General features: G+C 47.8%; 1 protein-coding gene across 1 annotated transcript in view; it reads right to left on the bottom strand.

Annotated features, from left to right (window-relative positions):
* Positions 1–19,624, bottom strand: part of NIN (ninein) — an 87,067-nt gene that overhangs the window by 59,735 nt on the left and 7,708 nt on the right. Inside the window, exons 2-3 of the mRNA XM_056852077.1 lie at positions 16,433–16,514; positions 3,707–3,876 (exon numbers count right to left, since the gene is read on the bottom strand). Coding sequence (XP_056708055.1) covers positions 3,707–3,876; positions 16,433–16,514 — 252 coding nt within the window. The remainder of the gene's footprint in view (positions 1–3,706; positions 3,877–16,432; positions 16,515–19,624) is intronic.

Genomic DNA, 19,624 nt, shown 5'->3' with positions numbered 1-19,624 from the left:
AGCCCAAAGCCCCAGGAATCCTCAAAAATATGGACGCTCCTTCACTGAGGGATGCACTGTTACATGATGCCGTGTCTGTATGAATGAGCTGAAATGACCCCGAACAAAAGTTTGTCTCCAAAAAAGAAGAGTTGGTTTTTTATATGCCAACTTTCTCTACTACTTAAGGGAGACTCAAACTGGTTTACAATCACCTTCCCCTCCCCACAACAGCCACCCTGTGAGGTAGGTGAGGCTGAGAGAGCTCTAAGACAGCTGTGACTTGCCCAAAGTCACCCAGCTGGCTTCGTGTGTAGGAGTGGGGAAACCAACCCGGTTCTCTAGATTAGCCTCCACCACTCATGTGGAGGAGTGGGGAATCAAACCTGGTTCTCCAGATCAAACTCCACCGCTCCAAACCACCGCTTTAACTACTACACCACGCTGGCACTTCGCTTGCTGGTTGTTAGGTGTTGAACAAACTTGTGTCCACGAGCCTTCCCAGACGCCATTTACAACCTGCGATGGGGCCAATAACCTCAAGCCGGATTCTTTGCAACCGCTGATCTTTATCAGCAGCTCTTACAAAGAAGTCTTCGGGATGTCTTCATCGGCTGTTATCAGATACGAAAGCCAACTCCCAATTACCAACCTGTACTGATTCAGAATCAGGAATTCCCAGCATGAACCAGCCCAGACTAATGAGCCAGTACAGGATGAACATGCTCTGTCCGCCAGATAGAATCAGAGCATTGTTCTTGGCTCTGGCATCTTAGTAAACAAATGTACGATTGGCCAAAGAGCGGCAAGAAAAACGATGCGGCCGTACAAACAGGCAAGTCATTCATCGCAAGGGGCAACGGTGGCATCTATTGTGAGCCAGGGTGGGTGCCAGCTAATTTGCATTTTACACACATATAATTATGGCAACCCGCACACTCTTTTTGTCATGGCAAAGGCTTTATACTCTTATTGGAAAGATGCTAACATGAAGCTGCCTAATACTGAATCAGACCGTCGGTCCACCAAGGGCAGTATCATCTACTCAGACTGGCAGCAGTTCTCCAGGGTCTCAGGCAGAGAGGTTTTTCACATCACCTTCTGCCTGGTTCCAAACCCCACAGGAAATCTCGATGCCAACTTTGTCCTTATGGGAGCGACACCATCCTGGACTCATCCCCTTGCACATTATCCAATTTAATATATGCCATCACGTGCCATCAGTGCCCTTCTATCATCTACATCGGACAAAAGTGTGAGCCTCTGCTTGGGAGAATCCATGAACACAAATCGGACATAAGAAATCGCAACGTTCAGAGATCACCGGGAGCGTATTTCATTACAAACTTGGAAATCACTGCTCTACATAAAACAATTTCAAAGGTAATTTACAACAGGGTAGGCAGGTCGCTTGGATTGGCAGGTAGGTGCTCGCCAATCCATCGTCGGGCTCAGGAGTGGGGATTGCACGCGCAGGCTGTGCGAATGTGATTATATCACTTCTGGTTTACACCTGGAAGAGTCCCATAGTAACTGGCCACTTTACTACTCAACCCCCCCCCCCACAAACGCTAGTGTAGTGTTTTGGGGGTTTGAGTGGTAAAGTTGCTAGTCGCATTGCGGCGCTTCCAGGTGTAAACCAGAAGTGATGTAATTGCATCGGCACAGCCACGCCCTTGTACATCCCTTCCCTAGCTCCACCCCAAAAACCTCCTGCCGGCGGAGAGGAGGGACCTGTCATCCTTAATCTACAACGTGAAAGCACTGAATTAGAACTCCTCTGAAAATTAACTGGTTCATAGGGTCGCCTTGCGTCGGATGTAGGGTTGCCAACTTCCAGGTACTAGCTGGAGGTCTCCTGCTATTACAATTGATCTCCAGCCAATAGAGATCAGTTCCCCTGGAGAAAATGGCAGCTTTGGCAATTGGACTCCATGGCATTGAAGTCCCTCCCCAAACCCCATCCTCCTCAGGCTCCACCCCCAAAACCTCCTGCTGGTGGCAAAGAGGGACCTGGCAACCCTAGTCGGAAGTGACTGGATGGCACTTAACACAGAGAGATACACAATGGAGGCCTCCCAGATATTCAGCTTTACTAGATGGCCATCTGTCAGCAATGCTGATTTTGTGACCTTAGGCAGATGATGAGAGGGAGGGCATCTTAGTCATCTTCTGGTCACTAGGGGTGTGGAGGGGGGAGGTAGTTGTGAATTTCCTGCATTGTGCAGGGGGTTGGACTTGATGGCCCTGGTGGTCCCTTCCAACTCTATGATTCTATTCTGCCTGTAAATAGGCAGATTTAGCAATATAGTATCAGCCGAAGGAAATTTGGGCAAAAGGGTATGAACCAAACAAAGCCTTGAAATGAGTACAAGAAGAGATGGGAATCAGGAACACAAAGCATTAGGAAGGAGGCAGGGCTGCCCCAGGGCAGTCTGGAAACACAATGGGAGCCCTGTGAGAAAGATACAACGTCCGACCGGGAAAATCTTCAAGATCCCGATTGCAAGCGAACGAAGTAACTAGTCTGGGGGACTCAGCGCGCAGTTAGCGACTGCATATCTGCACAGAAGGGAACCATTGCAGACTCCTGCTGTGGATTCGTTCAAAAGGAAGGGAGCCATCGAGGAGAGGGAAGAGGCAGAAATGTTGTGGCAAAGAAGGGGGCAAGACGAGCAAGATCTGAAGTTGCAGTCTCACGTTTTGAAGAAAAAGAGCTGGTTTCTATATGCTGGCTTTCTCTACCACTTAAGGAAGAATCAAACCAGCTTACAGTCACCTTCCCTTCCCCTCCCCACAACAGACACCCTGTGAGGTAGGTGGAGCTGAGAGGGTGTGACTAGCCCAAGGTCACCCAGCTGGCTTCGTGTGGAGGAGTGGGGGAACCAATCCAGTTCACCAGATTAGCGTTCACTGCTCATGTGGAGGAGTGGGGCATCAAACCCGGCTCTCCAGATCAGAGCGTGTGACTGGCTCAAGGTCACCCAGCAAGCTTCCACGGCAGAGCAGGGATTCAAACCTGGTTCTCCCATATCCTAGTCTAACACTCTAACCACTACGTAACACTGTCTCTCCTAAACCCTTCAGACTTGGTCTCAGGTCCCTTCCAACTCCATGATTCTATGATTCTATGACTCTATAACCCCACCCCCAGCCATGTTCAGTTTTCATCAAGGAAATGACAATCCAAAATCACAAAATCACACAAGGTTGGAAGAGATCACAAGGGCCATCCAGTCCACCCCCCTGCAATGCAGGATCCCACAATCAAAGAGCTCCCGACAGATGGCCATCCAGCCTCTGCTTAAAGACCTCCAAAGACGGGGACTCCACCACCCTCCGAGGCAGCACATTCTACCTTCAAACAGCCCTCACCGTCAGAAAGTTCTTCCTAATGTTTAGGTGGAATCGCTTTTCTCTTAGTTTAAATCCATTACTCCGTGTCCTAGTCTCTGAAGCAACAGAGAACAAGCTAGTTCCCTCATTAACATGGTATCCCTTCAAATATTTAAACGTGGCTATCATGTCACCCCTTAACCTTCTCTTCTCCAGACTAAACAAACCCAACTCCTTAAGTCTCTCCTCATAGGGCATGGATTCCAGACCTCTGACTATTCTGGTCGCCCTCCTCTGGACACGCTCCCAGAGGCCTTTTCACCCAGAGGCCTTCTATTCCAGCTCTCGCACATCCTCTTTTTATCAATCAAAACTGCTATTCACTCTTTACCTCATTGCAGCCATCGTTGGAGAGGCCGGGGGGCTGGCCTTCCTCACCCAAGGGCTCAATCACCGTCACCTTCGCGAACTCCTCCACAGGCTCTTGAAACTCCGGCAAGGATCGCCTCCCATAGCGCTTCCCGCCCTTGATGTATTTTGGTTGGGCTTCCGACGAAGAATCTACAGACAAGAAACGGAATTCATGGTCATAAATCCGAAAGGCACGTGACGGGTGCCTTCCCCCCGTGGTGGACGGCTCATATCGCCTGTAAGAATCAAGGCCATTTCTCTTTTTAGGAATAATCTATTGTTCCCTTGCCCTGACCTGGATTGCCCAGGCTAGCCTGATCTCATCTGATCTCAGAAACTAAGCAGGGTCGGCCCTGATTAGCGCTTGGATGGGAGGTCACCAAGGAATACCAGGGTTGCTACATAGAGGGAGACAGTGGAAAATTGCCTTTGTTCATCTCTTGCCTTGACCTGGATTGCCCAGGCAAGCTCCATCTCATCAGATCTTGGAAACTAAGCAGGGTTGGCCCTGGTTAGTATTTGGGTGGGAGACAACCAAGAAATACCAGGGTTGCTATACAGAGGAAGGCAATGGCAAACCACCTCTGAGTGTCTCCTGCCTTAAAAACCCCATGGTCCTGGGGTCACCATGAATTGGCTATGACTCGACAGCACACAATTATTATTATCGGGATGGCCCGATCACGTCAGATCTTGGAAGCTAATCAGGGTTGACCCTGGTTAGTACTTGGATGGGACACCACCAAGGAAGTCCAGGGTCATGACGAAGACGCAGGCAATGCCAAACCACCTCTGAATGTCTCTTGCCCTGACCTGGGTGGCCTGGGCTAGCCCGATCTCGTCAGTTCTTGAAGCTAAGCAGAGTCAGTCCTGGTTAGTACTTGGATGGGAGACCACTGAGAAAGTCCAGGGTTGCTATGCAGAAGCAGACAATGGCAAACCACTTCTTCTTATTCATCTCTTTCCAATCAAAACCTAAGAGGTCGCCATAAGTTGGCTGTGATTTGAAGCACTTTCCACTACCAGCATTGTTCCCATAGACTTCTGAATACTGATGACCCCTCTTTCTGGCCAAGCCTCATAGGTAAAAATTCTGGGTGTTTTGAAATCTTGGGAGGGGAAAAAAACACATGCAATACTTTCTTATCCATCTAAACCTACTTTTTTGCTCCAACCAATGGGTTGCAATTAAATCAAAAGAGTTTCTATCTAGACATTAGGAAGAATTTTCTAATAGTTAGAGTGGTTCCTTAGTGGAACAGGCTTCCTCGGGAGGTGGTAAGCTCTCCTTCCCTGGAGGTTTTTAAGCAGAGGCTAGATGGCCATCTGTCAGCAATGCTGATTCTACGACCTTAGGCAGATCATGAAAGGGAGGCCATCTTGGCCATCTTCTGGGCATGGAGTAGGGGTCACTGGGGTGTGTGTGTGTGTGGGAGATAGTTGTGGATTTCTTGCATTGTGCAGGGGGTTGGACTAGATGACCCTGGTGGTCCCTTCCAACTCTATGATTCTAACAACACCATTTAGCCTATTTGTGGGATTTTAAAAATATATAAATGTCTTAGTTTTTTAATATGCAATGTTGTGAATATTTCCAGTCCTTGAAAAAGAGGCAGAGGTAGAGATAGCACTGCCATCCGTACTACTCTCTGCTACTTTAGCACGTGTGTCTTAGTTTTTGCCATCAGAGAGGTTGGGGGAAGAAAGTTAAAAACACAGAAAGTGTGGTATTTGGACAGAAAGAGTCACATTCATTCACAATAGGACTAGTGGCATATCTGGGTATCTGTGGGGAAGGAATGTGGCTCAGTGGTACAGCATCTGCTTGGCATGCGGAAGATATCAGGTTCAATCCCCGGCATCTCCAACTGAAAGGATCAAGTGGTAGGTGATGGGAAAAACCCCTACATAAAACCCGGCCAGCCCAAGCAGACGACACTGACTTTGATGGACCGAGAGTCTGATTCAGTATAAGGCAGCTTCATGTATTCATTCAGAGTTAAATTCTATAACACTGAAAACACCGAATTTGCCATTGTCTAGACTCTCATGTGACATATTAATTGTGGACAAGACTCACTTACATTTAAACAACCTTTGAAACAGGTTGTATATATGTCAACAGTATGCACAGGGATTATCCTCTAACATTGTAGATCATCCTACATAACAATTTATATGTATATATATTTTAATTTATACCCCGCTTCACCCCACCCAAGGCCAGGCTCTGAGCAGCTTACATGAAATAAAATTATGATATAATCCATTTTACATTAAAATACAAAAATATAATCTTATAATTAAAACCATAATCCATAAAATCTAAAATCCACCTGGTGCTTAATTTTTTTATATCTTTATATTACACATGCTGAGAGAGTTGTCTCTGATCTGGAGAACCGGGTTTGATTTCCTACTCTTCCACATGAGCGGTGGACTCTAATCTGGTGAACTGGATTTGTTTCCCCACTCCTACACACGAAGCCAGCTGGGTGACCTTGTGCTAGTCGCAGCTCTCTCAGCCTCACCTACCTCACAGGGTGTCTGTTGTGGAAAGGAAAGAGTAGGAGACCAGTAGCAGCTTAAAGACTAAGATTGTTGCGGGGAGGGGAAGGGATGGAGATTGTAAGCCGGTTTGATTCTTCCTTCGGTGGTAGAGAAAGCCAGCCTATAAAAACCAACTCTTCTTCTTCCCCCTGGAACCATGGTTGAGGTTGTGGGGTGTTCAACCAAACTATTTGTTGGAATATTCAGGCCTTGAATCCCTGCTTTGGGCTGCAGCCCTCTCTGTGGTCATCCCGTTGTAAGCCACCTTGACGGTCAACCCTAGAGTTGCCAGCTCCGGGTTGGGAAATACCTGGAGATTTTGGGGGTGGCACTTGAGGAGGGTGGGGTTTGGAATCCAATTGCCATGGAGTCCAATTGCCAAGGTGGCCATTTTCTCCAGGGGAACTCATCTCTGTCGCCCGGAGATCAGTTGTAACAGCAGCTCTCCAGCCACATCCTGGAGGCTGGCAACCCTAGTCGACCCGGAGGGCTGGCAGGCTGAGACCGCCTTTGAAGCAGAACATTGGGGGGAATACACAGGGCTGCTGAAATCAGACAGAGAGGCGCCTCTCCACAGGGCATTCCTCACTGCCTCAATGCCAAACCCAAACCTCCTCCAAGCCCAAGAGGCAAACTACTCGAGACATATCCTCACTTGTTCGTACTGTTTTGCCTGTGTTCCCTGCAGCCACACAGCAGCTGTAAAGAACTGCTTCGTAAAAAGAGAGAGAGAGAGAGAACCCAAACAGGCTCGGAAAGACACTGTGGGGAGGCTCCTGCCTCCCCACCAGCAATATCTCACACAAAAACCATGCTGGGGAGTTATTTCGCCAATTTTGCTACTTGATACGTAGGGTTGCCAGGTCCCTCTTCACCACCGGTGGGAGGTTTTTGGGGCGGGGCTTGGGGAGGGGAGGGACTTCAAGGCCATAGAGTCCAATGGCCAAGGAGGCCATTTTCTCCAGGAGAACTGATCTCTATCAACTGGAGATCAGTTGCAGTAGCGGGAGATCTCCTGCCACCACCTGGAGGTTGAGCAACCCAATTGCACACCTCTGCACCTCTACCTAAGGTTAGAAACTCAGTACAGACAACTGCTGCTACTAGTTGGTGATAACAATGATATATTCAGTGTAACAATCTGCTACAGTTATAACAATGTGCTACAAAGTCAATAGAGTGAAAAATGTACTATTGAAAGTACAGTCACAATCACTCCGAGGTTGAAGCCTTCAATTGCAGTGTGGTAAACTGTAGCAGATTGTTACACTGAATATATCATTGTTATCACCAACTAGTAGTAGCAGTTGTCTGTACTACCTGGAGGTTGGCAACCCTATTGATACGTAAGTATCTGTGCACGTGGAGCAGCAAGATGGCGAAATATCTCCCCCCCCCAGCACAGTTTTCGTGCGAGAAAACTGCTGGGGGGGGCAGGAGCCCTCCCTCCCACGGCATCATTGCACACCCATTTTGGCTCTCCTTTTTTTTTCTTTTTAAGAAGCGACTCCCCGCAGCTGTGGTGCGCTGCAGGGATCACAGGCAAAAACAGCGTGAACGAGTGAAGAAAACATACAGCCGAGCTTGCCTCCGATTCTCTCGCTGATGCTCAACACGGCACCTATTGAAATAAGAGTGTTGGAAGGTCGTTGGCCCATTGATTATCCCCACCTAACAGGACTTTCAAATCAAGAGCATTGCTAAATACGTCAGGAAAGTCCCCCTTTCATTCTGCCAACTGTTGGGAGCTATTCATAACATCCAAATCGCAAGATGTCATAGTCCTGCTGTACACTGCATTGGTCATGCTGCACTTGGGAGTATTGTGTGCAGTTCTGGAGGCCTCGCTTCAAAAAGGATCGGGACAGAATGGAGCGGGTGCAGAGGAGAGTGACGACGACGATCAGGGACCTGGAGAACAAGCCCTACGAGGAAAGGCTGAGGGAGTTGGGAATGTTTAGTCTGGAGAGGAGGAGGTTGAGGGGGGGGACACGATTGCTCTCTTGAAGTGTAGTTAAATTGTGGAACTCCCTGCCCCAGGATGTGGTGATGGCTACCAACTTGGAAGGCTTTAAGAGGGGAGTGGACATGTTCATGGAGGAGAAGGGTATTCATGGCTACTAGTTAAAATGGATACTAGTCATGATGCAACCCTATTCTCACCAGGATCAGAGAAGCATGCCAAATATATTAGGTGCTGTGGAACACAAGCAGGACAATGCTGCTGCAGTCGTCTTGCTTGTGGGCTTCCTGGAGGCACCTGGTTAGCCACTGTGTGAACAGACTGCTGGACTTGATGGGCCTTGGTCTGATCCAGCATGGCTTTTCTTATGTTCTTATGAGATTCCTGTTGGCAGCAGAGGATAGGACTCACAATAATGGGTTTAAATTGAGGATGGAAAGGTACCAGCCGGATATTTTAAAAAAAGGTAAAAGTCCCCTGTGCAAGCACCAGGTCATTCCTGACCCATGGGATGACATCACATCCCAACATTTACTAGGCAGACTTTTGTTTTGCGGAGTGATTTGCCAGTGCCTTCCCCAGTCATCTTCCCTTTACCCCAGCAAGCTGGGTACTCATTTTACCAACCTAGGAAGGATGGAAGGCTGAGTCAACCTTGAGCCGACTACCTGAAACTGACTTTTGTTGGGATCAAACTCAGGTTGTGAGCAGAGCTTGGACTGCAGTACTGCAGCTTCCCACTCTGTGCCACGGGGCTTTAGCTGGATATTAGGAAAAAGTTTTTTACAGTAAGAGTTGTTTGACAGTGGAATCAGCTACCTCGGGATGTGGTGAGCTCCCCATCACTGAAAGTCTTCAAGCAGAGGCTGGACAAGCGCTTGACAGGGATGCGCTAGGCTTATCCTGCATTGAACAGGGGGTTGGACTGGATGACCTCTATGGACCCTTCCAACTCTATGATTCTATTATTCTATTCAGGAGGGACTTTTATACCAACACCTACATGTTTCCAAGTGAAAGGTGGGTTTTTTATTTGTTACTATTAGTATTTTTATGGGTGTAACTGTAAAAAATTTAAATTAATTTTTTTTTGAGAGTCAAAGTTGTATCTGACAAAGGGAGCTTTGAGTCTTGAAAGCTTGTACCCCCACCCCAAATCTTGTTGGTTTCTAAGGTGCTACTGGACTCAAATAGAGGGGAACCGGGAAAGTCCCGGCTTGGTTTTCGAATGCAGAGGCAAAACGAAAGCCCCGGGCTCCTGTTTCAAGGGTCATATTGGATAGGCCTCTCTCTCTCCCCCTTCTGTCTCCGAGCTTGTTAGTGGAAATGTATTCTGCAGCTTAGCTATGCAATGAATTATAAAATACACAGGACCAGAAACCCTTTGATGTCTCCCCCCTTTATTTCCCCTGGACTCACATCCCATCCATACATATTGCAAACCCTGGGGAACGCACACACATTGGTGTGTGTTTGAACAAGACAATTTTAACAAGATTTCCTGCAGCTGGGAGCTTGGACATGAAAGCCGCACGATCAAGTGCAAAGATACGGGGGGAAATCAGAAACGAGACGGGCTGATTAAATAAGACCCAGAAGAACAAATGCAAACCTTATCAGCACCATGAAAGAGCTCAGCTGTTGGCAACGGCTAGCCCGCAGCTTTCTCCTGCGTGTTAGCTCTGGCGGATTCTCTCTGGCCCGTGCATTTGCTCTCCTTGCCTTGGAGAGAAACAGGGGTTTCTTCTACGGTACAATCCGATTGCTCCGAAGAGCAGAGAAGCACCCCGCAGGGGCAAGAGAGCTCTATAGGAAGAGATTTCAGGGAACTGGAAGAGAATTGCTTTCTCAGTTCATTCCAGGGTTGCTCCAGCTAAAACCACACACACACACACACACACAATTAAGTGGCTAACTGATGCCTTTATACAGCAAATGATTATGATTATTGGACCAACTCATATAATAAAAGCTTCCTCTGTGGGAGCTTGCTTCTGCCAAGGGAATCCATTACCTAGTTCCCCCTAGGGAACTGCCAACTCCAAGTTAGGAAATTCCTGGAGATTTGGGGATGGAGCCTAGGGAGGGGAGAGAGCTTAGTGGGGTATAATGCCATCCAGTCCACCCTCCAAAGCAGCCATTTCCTCCAGGAGAACTGATCTCTGTCATCTGGAGATCAGTTGTCATTGCAGGTCTCCAGGCCCAACGTGGAGGTTGGCAACCATCTGGGCTGCAATACTTTGCCACCGCAGGTAAGAGCTCACCTGGCAAAATGTTCTTCCGTACAAAAAGAAAATCCCTGCATGTAGAAAGCTATGGTGAAGGGTTATTGTTCTGCTTTTCTCTGACATGCTAGCTTTCTGTGTGCTTGAATTTTTTATTTTTATTTTGTATTGGAGGAGTATTCAGACAAGGGAGCTGCCACCCCCCACTCAGAAGTGCTGGAGCATTCCTCACCAAGAACCAGCCCACGAACAACAGTCTAGTTATATCAGTTCTTGTTCACTACATTCACCGAATATTTTCATGCAATTAACACTGTAAAAACTGTACAGCACCACCTACGTTCCTAAAGCTCCTGTTACGGGTTCTCTTTGTATTGGGGAATAGGGATGCCAGCTTCCAGGTGGGACCGGTTATCCCCTGGAATTACAGCTCATCTCCAGACTACAGAGATCAGTTCCCCTGGAGAAAATGGGTGCTTTGGAGGGTGGATTCTATGGCCTTGTATCCCACTGAGGTCCTCAGAGGCAAACCACTAAATGGTCTGTCCAACCAGCCCTCCCCTGCCTGTAGGGGGAGGGGAAGAGGAACTCAAGGACACTAAAGAAAGATATCTCATCTCTAGGGTTTCCAACCTCCAGGTGGTGGCTGGAGATCTCCCGCTATTACAACTGATCTCCAGGCGACAGAGGTCAGATCACCTGGAGAAAACAGCCACTTTGGCAACTGGACTCTATGGCATTGAAGTCCCTCCCCTCTCCAAACCCCACCCTCCTCAGACTCCACCCTCAAAATCTCCAGGTATTTTCCAGCCTGGAGCTGGCAACCCTACTCATCTCTCACCCCAGCCTAGGGTTGCCAACTCTGGGCTAGGAAATCCCTGGGGATTTAGGGACTGAGCCTGGGGAGGGCATGGTTTGGGAAGGGGAGTAGCCTAGAGGGGTATAATGCCACAGAGTCCACCCTCCAAAGCAGCCATCTTTTCTCCAGGGGAACGAATCTCTGTCGTCTGGAGATCAGTTGTAATTCCAGGAGATCTCCAGGCCCCACCTGGAGGTTGGCAAGCCTATCACCCTGGCCCTGCCTTTATCTCCCTCCCTCCCTCCAAATGGTTCAGAAAGGCATAGTGCTGACAGGAGATGGACCGACACAGAAGGTAGAATTGCAAATTCTGGGTTGGGAAATTCCTGGAGATTTAGGAGCGGAAGGCATGATGCCACAGAGTCCACCTTCCAAAGTAGCCATTTTCTCACACACACACACACACACACACACACACACACACACACACACACACACACCTTTATTGGCATAATAGCAGAGTTATAGCATGCATTAATACAAACACCATAAGGGAAATTATATTCTTTTATGAACTGTCCATCTGCTAAAATCAATACAAGCCATTTTCTCCAGGGGAACTGATCTCTGCAGTCTGGAGAAGAGCTGCAATTCTGGGAGATCTCCAGGCCATACCTGGAGGTTGGCAACCCTAACATGAGGGTACAGAAGTGCTTTGAAAAGGCAAGAGGGGAGGAGGAGATGATGCAAAGAAGGGAAAGCTCTCTTCATCCTGTTTGCCTCTCTCTTTCTTTCTCCTCCTTAACAAGGCAGCCAGCGTCTCCAAAGCCCTGGGCTATCTATAGATTTTTTTTTCTGGCACAAGCTGAGCAGAGATGCCACAAAGATGGAGGGGAAAGGGCTTGGAGCGTTCCTGCCACCCTGCCAGAGGCCTTGCTGGGGCTGCTGCTGAATTAAGCAGGGAGAGATGCAGCCCAGAATTTAGTGGCAGTGAAGCTACACCCCCCCCCTCCAGGCACCAACCTGACAGCTCCCCCCTCCCCACAGCCATTGCCGGGGGCGATGCTTTGTTATGCATCCACATCAGATGCACATCTTTTCCCCAGGGGCAAAAAAATTCATTTCGAGTTTCCTAGCAGACGCCCAGGTTCTGAGCAGGAAGGCTCTGATTAATATCTTAAGTGGAAAGCGCCTGGTTCTGAAATGTTTGCACACATTTTCCGCACCCGCCGAAATGTTTTGCATTGTTTTAAAACACTGCGATCTAATACAGGTTGAGCATCCCTTATCCGGATTGCTTGGGACCAGAAGTGGTCTGTATTGCCGATCTTTCCGTGTTTTGGAATATTTTGGAATTTTTGCATATAATTAATGAGTTATCTTGGAGATGGGACCCAAGTCTAAACACGAAATTCATTTGCTCTGCTCTGGTTAGACCTCACCGAGAGTATTGTGTTCAGTTTTGGGCACCGCAATTTAAGAAAGATGTAGACAAGCTGGAACGGGTCCAGAGGAGGGCAACAAAGATGGTGAAAGGTCTGGAGACCAAGTCCTAGGAGGAAAGGTTGAAGGAGCTGGGTATGTTTAGCCTGAAGAGGAGAAGACTCAGAGGGGATATGATAACCATCTTCAAGTACTTGAAGGACTGTCATATAGAGGAGGGTGCCGAGTTGTTTTCTGTTGCTTCAGAAGGTCAGAACCAACAGGTTGAAATTAAATCCAAAGAATTTCTGTAGACATTAGGAAGAATTTTCTAACAGATAGAGCGGTTCCTCAGTGGAACAGACTTCCTCGGGAGGTGGTGAGCTCTCCTTCCCTGGAGGTTTTTAAGTAGAGACTAGATGGCCATCTATCAGCAATGTTGATTCTATGATCTTAGGCAGTTCATGAGAGGGAGGGCATCTTGGCCATCTTCTGGGCATGGAGTGGGGGTCACTGGGGGTGTGGGGGGGAAGGTAGTTGTGAAATTCCTGCATTGTGCAGGGGGTTGGACTAGATGACCCTGGTGGTCCCAACTCCATGATTCTATGATTTATCTTTTATATAGGTTTTATTTATACTTTATACACATAGTCTGAATGTAATTTTTAAACAATATTTATAATAATTTTGTGTACACTGAACCATCAATGGCACTGCTGAGGGCCTGTGAACAATGCCTGCGTGCCGGCTCAAAAGGTCCAGTTTTCAGATCAGTCTGAATATCGGATGTCCAGATAAGGGATACTCAACCTGTAGCTAGATTTGAGTCCAAGAGCACCTTAGAGACTCACAAGATTTTCGGGGTATAATCTTTGGAGAATCAAAGCTCCCTTCGTCACATATGTACCTTGTTGGGCTCTAAGGAGCTACTGGACTAAAATCTAGCTTTTCTACTTCAGATCAACGTGATGACTCTCTGAAACTGCTTTCTAAAGGTCAGAGGAAACAAAAGGTTGCTATTTTAAAAACAAACGAGGGTCTGTCTTGTGATACTACAAGGATGACATATTTTTATTCTCGCGTGTGTTTTTTGAAGGCGACAACCTACTTTGTAAGATTTTTTTTAAAAAGGTATCCCCAGGACTTTGATCATCCGACAATATGCCCTGACCACAGATGATACATATTGCCTTACTGCAATAATCCTTACAATCACCCAGTAATGTAGGCCCATATTTTTATCCCCATATTGAAGGGGAGGGCGAGATGCAGAGAGTAACAGGTTGGCCAAGGTCAAATATTAAATCCATAGATTAGGTGAGATTTGAATCAAGGACTTCTACGCATGCCTCACTATCCTACACCTTACTGTACGTGACGCAGTAGAGGACTCTAGAAAAGCATTCTCTGCATAGCATTACTAAATCACAGTGTGAAAAACCACACATAGAAGATTATAACCAGGACAGTATATTTTGAATTACATCTCCTTGCAAAATAAAAGAACATAAAGAGCCCTGCTGGATCAGAGGGTCCATCTTGTCCAGCATCCTGTCTCACACAGTGGCCAACCAGTTCCTCTGGAGGTCCAACCACAGGGCATAGAGGCCGAGGCCTTCATAAGAACGTCAGAAGAGCCCTGCTGGATCAGACCAGTGGTCCATCCAGTCCAGCATCCCGTCTCACACAGTGGCCAACCAGTTCCTCTGGAGGTCCAACCACAGGGCACAGAGGCCGAGGCCTTCATAAGAACATCAGAAGAGCCCTGCTGAGTCAGATCAGTGGTCTACTTAGTCCAGCTTCCTATCTCACACAGTGGCCAACCTGTTCCTCTGGAGGGCCAGCAACAAGACATAGAGGCCAAGGCCTATCCCTGATAAGAATGTAAGAACATAAGAGGAGTCCTGTTGGATCAGACCAGCAGTCCACATAGTCCAGCATCCCGTCTCACACAGTGGCCAATAAATTCCTCTGGAGGGCAGACAACAGGGTACAGAGGCTAAGGGTAAGGCTGTCAACCTCCAGGTACTAGCTGGAGATCACCTGGAGAAAATGGCCACTTTGGCAACTGGACTATATGGCATTGAAGTCCCTCCCCTCTCCAAACCCCACCCTCCTCAGGCTCCGCCCCACAAACCTCCCGCCGGTGGCAAAGAGGGACTTGGCAACCCTAGCCGAGGCCTTCCCCTGGTGTTGCCTCCTGGCACTGGCATTCAGAGGTTTTCAAAGATTTTACACCTGGAAGCCACTGAATAGGTGGACCCATGGCTGCCATCACTTGTAGTTTGGTCGTAAATGCAGAGCTGGCCACAACTCTGTCCCTTCCCTCTCCCTCACCTGGTGAACATGTCGTTTAAGGTTTCCAGGTCTCTCTTCGCTACCGGCAGGACGTTTTTGGGGCAGAGCCTGAGGAGGGTGGGGTTTGGGGAGGGGGAGGTACTTCAATGCCATAGAGTCTGGCTATTTTCTCCAGGGGAACTGATCTCTATCGGCTGGAGATCAGTTGTAACAGCAGATCTCCCGCTAGTACCTGGAGGTTGGCAACCCTAATGACCCTGGAGATTGGTGGTAATGTGGCTCACACCACTAATTCCTTTCACTATGTCCCCACACCTAGGTCCAAAAATACAGGAGGTAACTCTTCTGGGTAGGGGAGAGACCTGATCAGAAAGGGGAATGGAAAACTTCAACCCAGAAAAACCAGGTAACCAAGACGGTTGACAAAAGGCTTAGTAACAGAATGAATACTAATGGATTACATACGATAAATTAACAAAACTATAATACATTACAAATAGTTTTTAAAAAATCATTAAAACCAAACGTGTTTTGGCCAATAGACATTCCTCAGTGGTACAAATTGTTAAACTACACACTACAAAGTAAAATTATTCAGAATACAAAGTACAACATTTCTGCCCAAGCTTTAACATACACATGCACACAAGCAGTGGGGCCAGTTTATTGACTAGACGATTCCCCCTTCATTATTGGAATAAAGTAGGACCATCAAAAATAATTTTTCAGATTGTTGTTGTACGGGGTCTAAATATCTTTGCAAGCGAGGTCAAAGTGAATTGTAGCTCTATGGCATGTAAATCCACATTCAGGAAGCAAAATACAACCTTCCCTCCCTCTCACTTGGAGAACGTGGTGGTAGAGAGTGGTAGTAGCACGGCCCACACCACTAACTGCTCACACTACGCCCCCACACCCAGGTCCAAAAACACACAGCTGCCTCTTCCAGGTAGGGGTAGAGGAGGGACCTGCCAACAGAAATTAACTTTGGCTCGCTGGAATCCAGGTTTCCCAGCCCTCTTCCACATGCCAGAACCATCCTAACATACTGGAAAGAAATTAAACAGGCAAGCTGTTTGAGTGCCAGGCCAATGTCGTTCCCTTTAGCGGCCTACAAGAATTAGGAGCTCAGCTAGGCCTGGTGATTCTGCACAGAATGTAGGAATCCCAGGTGCATCTCACAAACATGTGCCAACACAAGATCACGCCAAAAGGAGATGAAAACGCCTGTCAATTCAGTCCAGAAATAATCTTAGCAGCCTTAAATTATTTAACCAGATATCTAGAAGCAATCCGGTAAACCCCAATTATTTCCAGACCCAAGTTCCCTACACTTTAGAGAAAAAAATTCTGCTACAGCGGGCTAACACGGCTACCCCTTTGCAACCTGATGGGTACTGGCTGTTGTCAGCATTCACATGTACCAGAAATATTCCCATTGTGGCTTACCTGGTTCCTGGAATGGCTCTTCATTTGTTAGCGTCCTAGATAGGATGAGGATTAGTGCTTCTTTAAACTGGTTGAAGTTAACCTTAAATTTTAAAAAAAGAAAAAGACAAACTGAGTTCTCAGCATATGTTACCCTACGCAGATTATTCACATCACTCATTGTGAATTTGGGGAGGGCCCGTGGCTCAGTGGTAGAGCAACTTATAGAATCATAGAGTTGGAAGGTACCGTAGAGGCCATCTAGTCCAACCCCCTGCTCAATGCAGGATCAGCCTAGAGCATCCCTGACAAGTGCTTGTCCAGCCTCTGCTTAAAGACTTCTAGTGAGGGGGAGCTCACCACCTCCCTAGGGAGCTGATTCCACTATGGAACAACTGTTATTGTTAAAAAACATTTTCCTAATATCCAGCCGGTACCTTTCCTCCTGTAATTTAAGCCCACTCTAGCAAGTTCTATTCTCTGCTGTCAACAGGAACAGCTCCCTGCCCTCCACCAAGTGACAACCCTTCAAATACCTAAAGAGAGCCATCATGTCCCCCCTCAACCTCCTCCAGACTAAACATTCCCAGGTCCCTCAGCCTTTCCTCACAGGGCTTGGTCTCCAGGCCCCTGATCATCCTCGTTGCTCTCCTCTGCACCTGTCCACATCCTTTTTACATTTAATTTTCAGGTGTTTGGGGGATGGATTGGGACCATACTGTGCGGGGGGGGGGGGCTTACTCCCTGCAACCTTTTTTCAACCTGCAATGGCCCCAGGAAACCACCATTTTCCTTCCTGGATTTATTTAGGCCCCCTTGGACCTGAAAATCAAGTTCAAAGAATTGCTGGGAATTTAGTCTGAGCGCAGAATTCCCAGCACAAGAAGAATCCCCCCGGGTTCAAATCTCACCAATGATATTAACTTATTAAGTGCCCTTAGGCTAGTCATTCTCTCTCGGCTTCAGTCCCTGTGGAGAAATGCCTTCCACCCTAGAATTGACTCATCCCTCAAGCACAAGGGCGTCCCGTGCTTAGAGATGCAAATGGATCAGGCTGGTGCGGAACAAAAGGTACCTAACACCACCTTGTTAGAAAGTCACGCCTAAAGAACAGGCTTCTGATTTGATTGGCTATGTGGGTGTTTTTAAAAGGTTGCTTTGGCAGCAGCTGCCACCATATCACAAGGATCTACACTGTGTTACTGAAGTTAAGGTATGGCAATCATTTTGTGGCTGGCTCCGCCTCCTGAAGCAGCCATTTTGTGGCAGCCATTTTGTTGCTACGCCCACCATGCCTTACTAATTCCAAATGTGCCTGCGGGCTCAAAAAGGTAAACCCCTGGTTTACAGGATGCCGAGTTTTCACCATTTCTTTTCATCCTTGCTCAGCCTTTACAGAGCGTGTGTACTCTTTTTAATTGCTGATTAAACTTGCCTGTATTTTCAATGCTCGAAGACTGATCCTTGTAAACATACCTTGCTTATTCAGTCCCACTTTCCGGAGAGCGGTAAAGGGGAGGGGCAGAGGGTGACCCCTCTATCCCTAAGGCACTAAAAGTATGAAAGTGCAATAGTTAGGGTTGCCAACCTCCAGGTACTAGCTGGAGCTCTCCTGCTATTACAACTGATCTCCAGCCGATAGAGATCAGATCACCTGGAGAAAAATGGCCGCTTTGGCAATTGAACTCTATGGCATTGAAGTCCCTCTCCTCCCCAAACCCTCCTCAGGTTTTCCCCCAAAAACCTCCTGCCAGTAGTGAATAAGGACCTGGCAACCCTAGCAATAGTTTACCCCAATGCTAGCTAATAGGAGCGAAGATACACAGCACTAGATCTCCATCTCGCAGGAGATGCTCTTTCAACCTTACTGGTGGCAGCGGTTACTACCCAGAAAGAGGTTGGTGCCTCCCACCTGGGACTAAGGGACAGAGAAAGTTATTGCACTCCCAGGACCTGAGGAAATGGGGCTCGCGAGTCTTTTCCTTCGGAGTCCCCCAAAGGAGGGGCATTTGGCTAGTACAGAAACACCTCTGTTCACACTTGCGCACTTCCATGCACCAGGCTTCCCATCCCCCCAAATGCTGTTCTCGCCCCCCCCCCCGCCCATTACAAAGGAAAGAAGGAGAAAAAAGGAAACAAGGAAGGGGGGGGAAATACACATGCAATCAGTCAAACTTTATGTTAACTTTCCTGAGAGAAGTTTGCTCTCGCTTATCTTCGAGGCTGGCTCACTCCTCAGGAACAACAAGAAACTTTGCCCAGGCACGTCGCAAGTTTTTTGCCAGCTCATTCCAAATGAATGAGCAATTTTACTCACTTGAGATTTGGGGATTAATTTATCTGCAGCTGAAAGCTTTACTGCCACGTTGGGCCCCAGGCGGTATAGCGACGAGTGTCATAGAGATGTCTTCAAATAAACAGCCATCATTAAGCTGTAGGGCAAGCACCCAGTGGCTCCATGGTAGAGCATCTGCTTGGCATGCAGAAGGTCCCAGGTTCAATCTCCGGCATCCCCAGTTAAAAGGAACAGGTGGAAGGTGATGAGAAACACTTCCACCTGAGACCCTGGAGAGCCGCTGCCAGTCTGAGTAGACAATAATGACCCTGAAGGATTAATGGTCTCATTCAGCCCCAAGCAGATTCATATGTCTTCACCTGCTCTTGGCCACAGCAGCCCTCGATGTTTGACAGACCCCAGTGCAAATCCTCTGCTGGGCTTACGAAGGGTTTGTCAAAGTCCAAGCTCCACCTATTGCCAACCTCCAGGTGCTAACTGGAGGTCTTTTGCTATTACAACTGATCTCCAGCCAACAGAGATCAGTTCACCTGGAGAAAATGGCAGCGTTGGCAATTGGACTCTATGGCATTGAAGTCCCTCCCCAAACCCTGCCCTCCCCAGGCTCCGTTCCAAAAACCTCCCACCGGTGGCAAAGAGGGACCTGGCAACCCTAGCTCCATCCTCTAAGGACACATATAGGGAAGCCTATATGCAGGCTATGAAGACACAACCCTTCTCTGTTTATCCTCCGCATCTAGTGCAAGAGTATACTGCTCCTGTACATGGATTTGCTCTTTAGGTGCAGTAGATGACTGCCACGGACAGACATCCTGCCATAAAAAAAGAGTGCCCATCACTGCATTTCGTATCTGGTATCTGAAGAAGTGAGCTGTGGCTCACGAAAGCTCACACCCTGCCAGAAATTTTGTTAGTCT

The sequence above is a fragment of the Euleptes europaea genome, chromosome 6 (assembly GCF_029931775.1).
Source record: "Euleptes europaea isolate rEulEur1 chromosome 6, rEulEur1.hap1, whole genome shotgun sequence".
Taxonomy (NCBI): domain Eukaryota; kingdom Metazoa; phylum Chordata; class Lepidosauria; order Squamata; family Sphaerodactylidae; genus Euleptes; species Euleptes europaea.
Note: the sequence above shows the minus strand (reverse complement) of the source record. Positions and strands in the feature narration are given on the sequence as shown.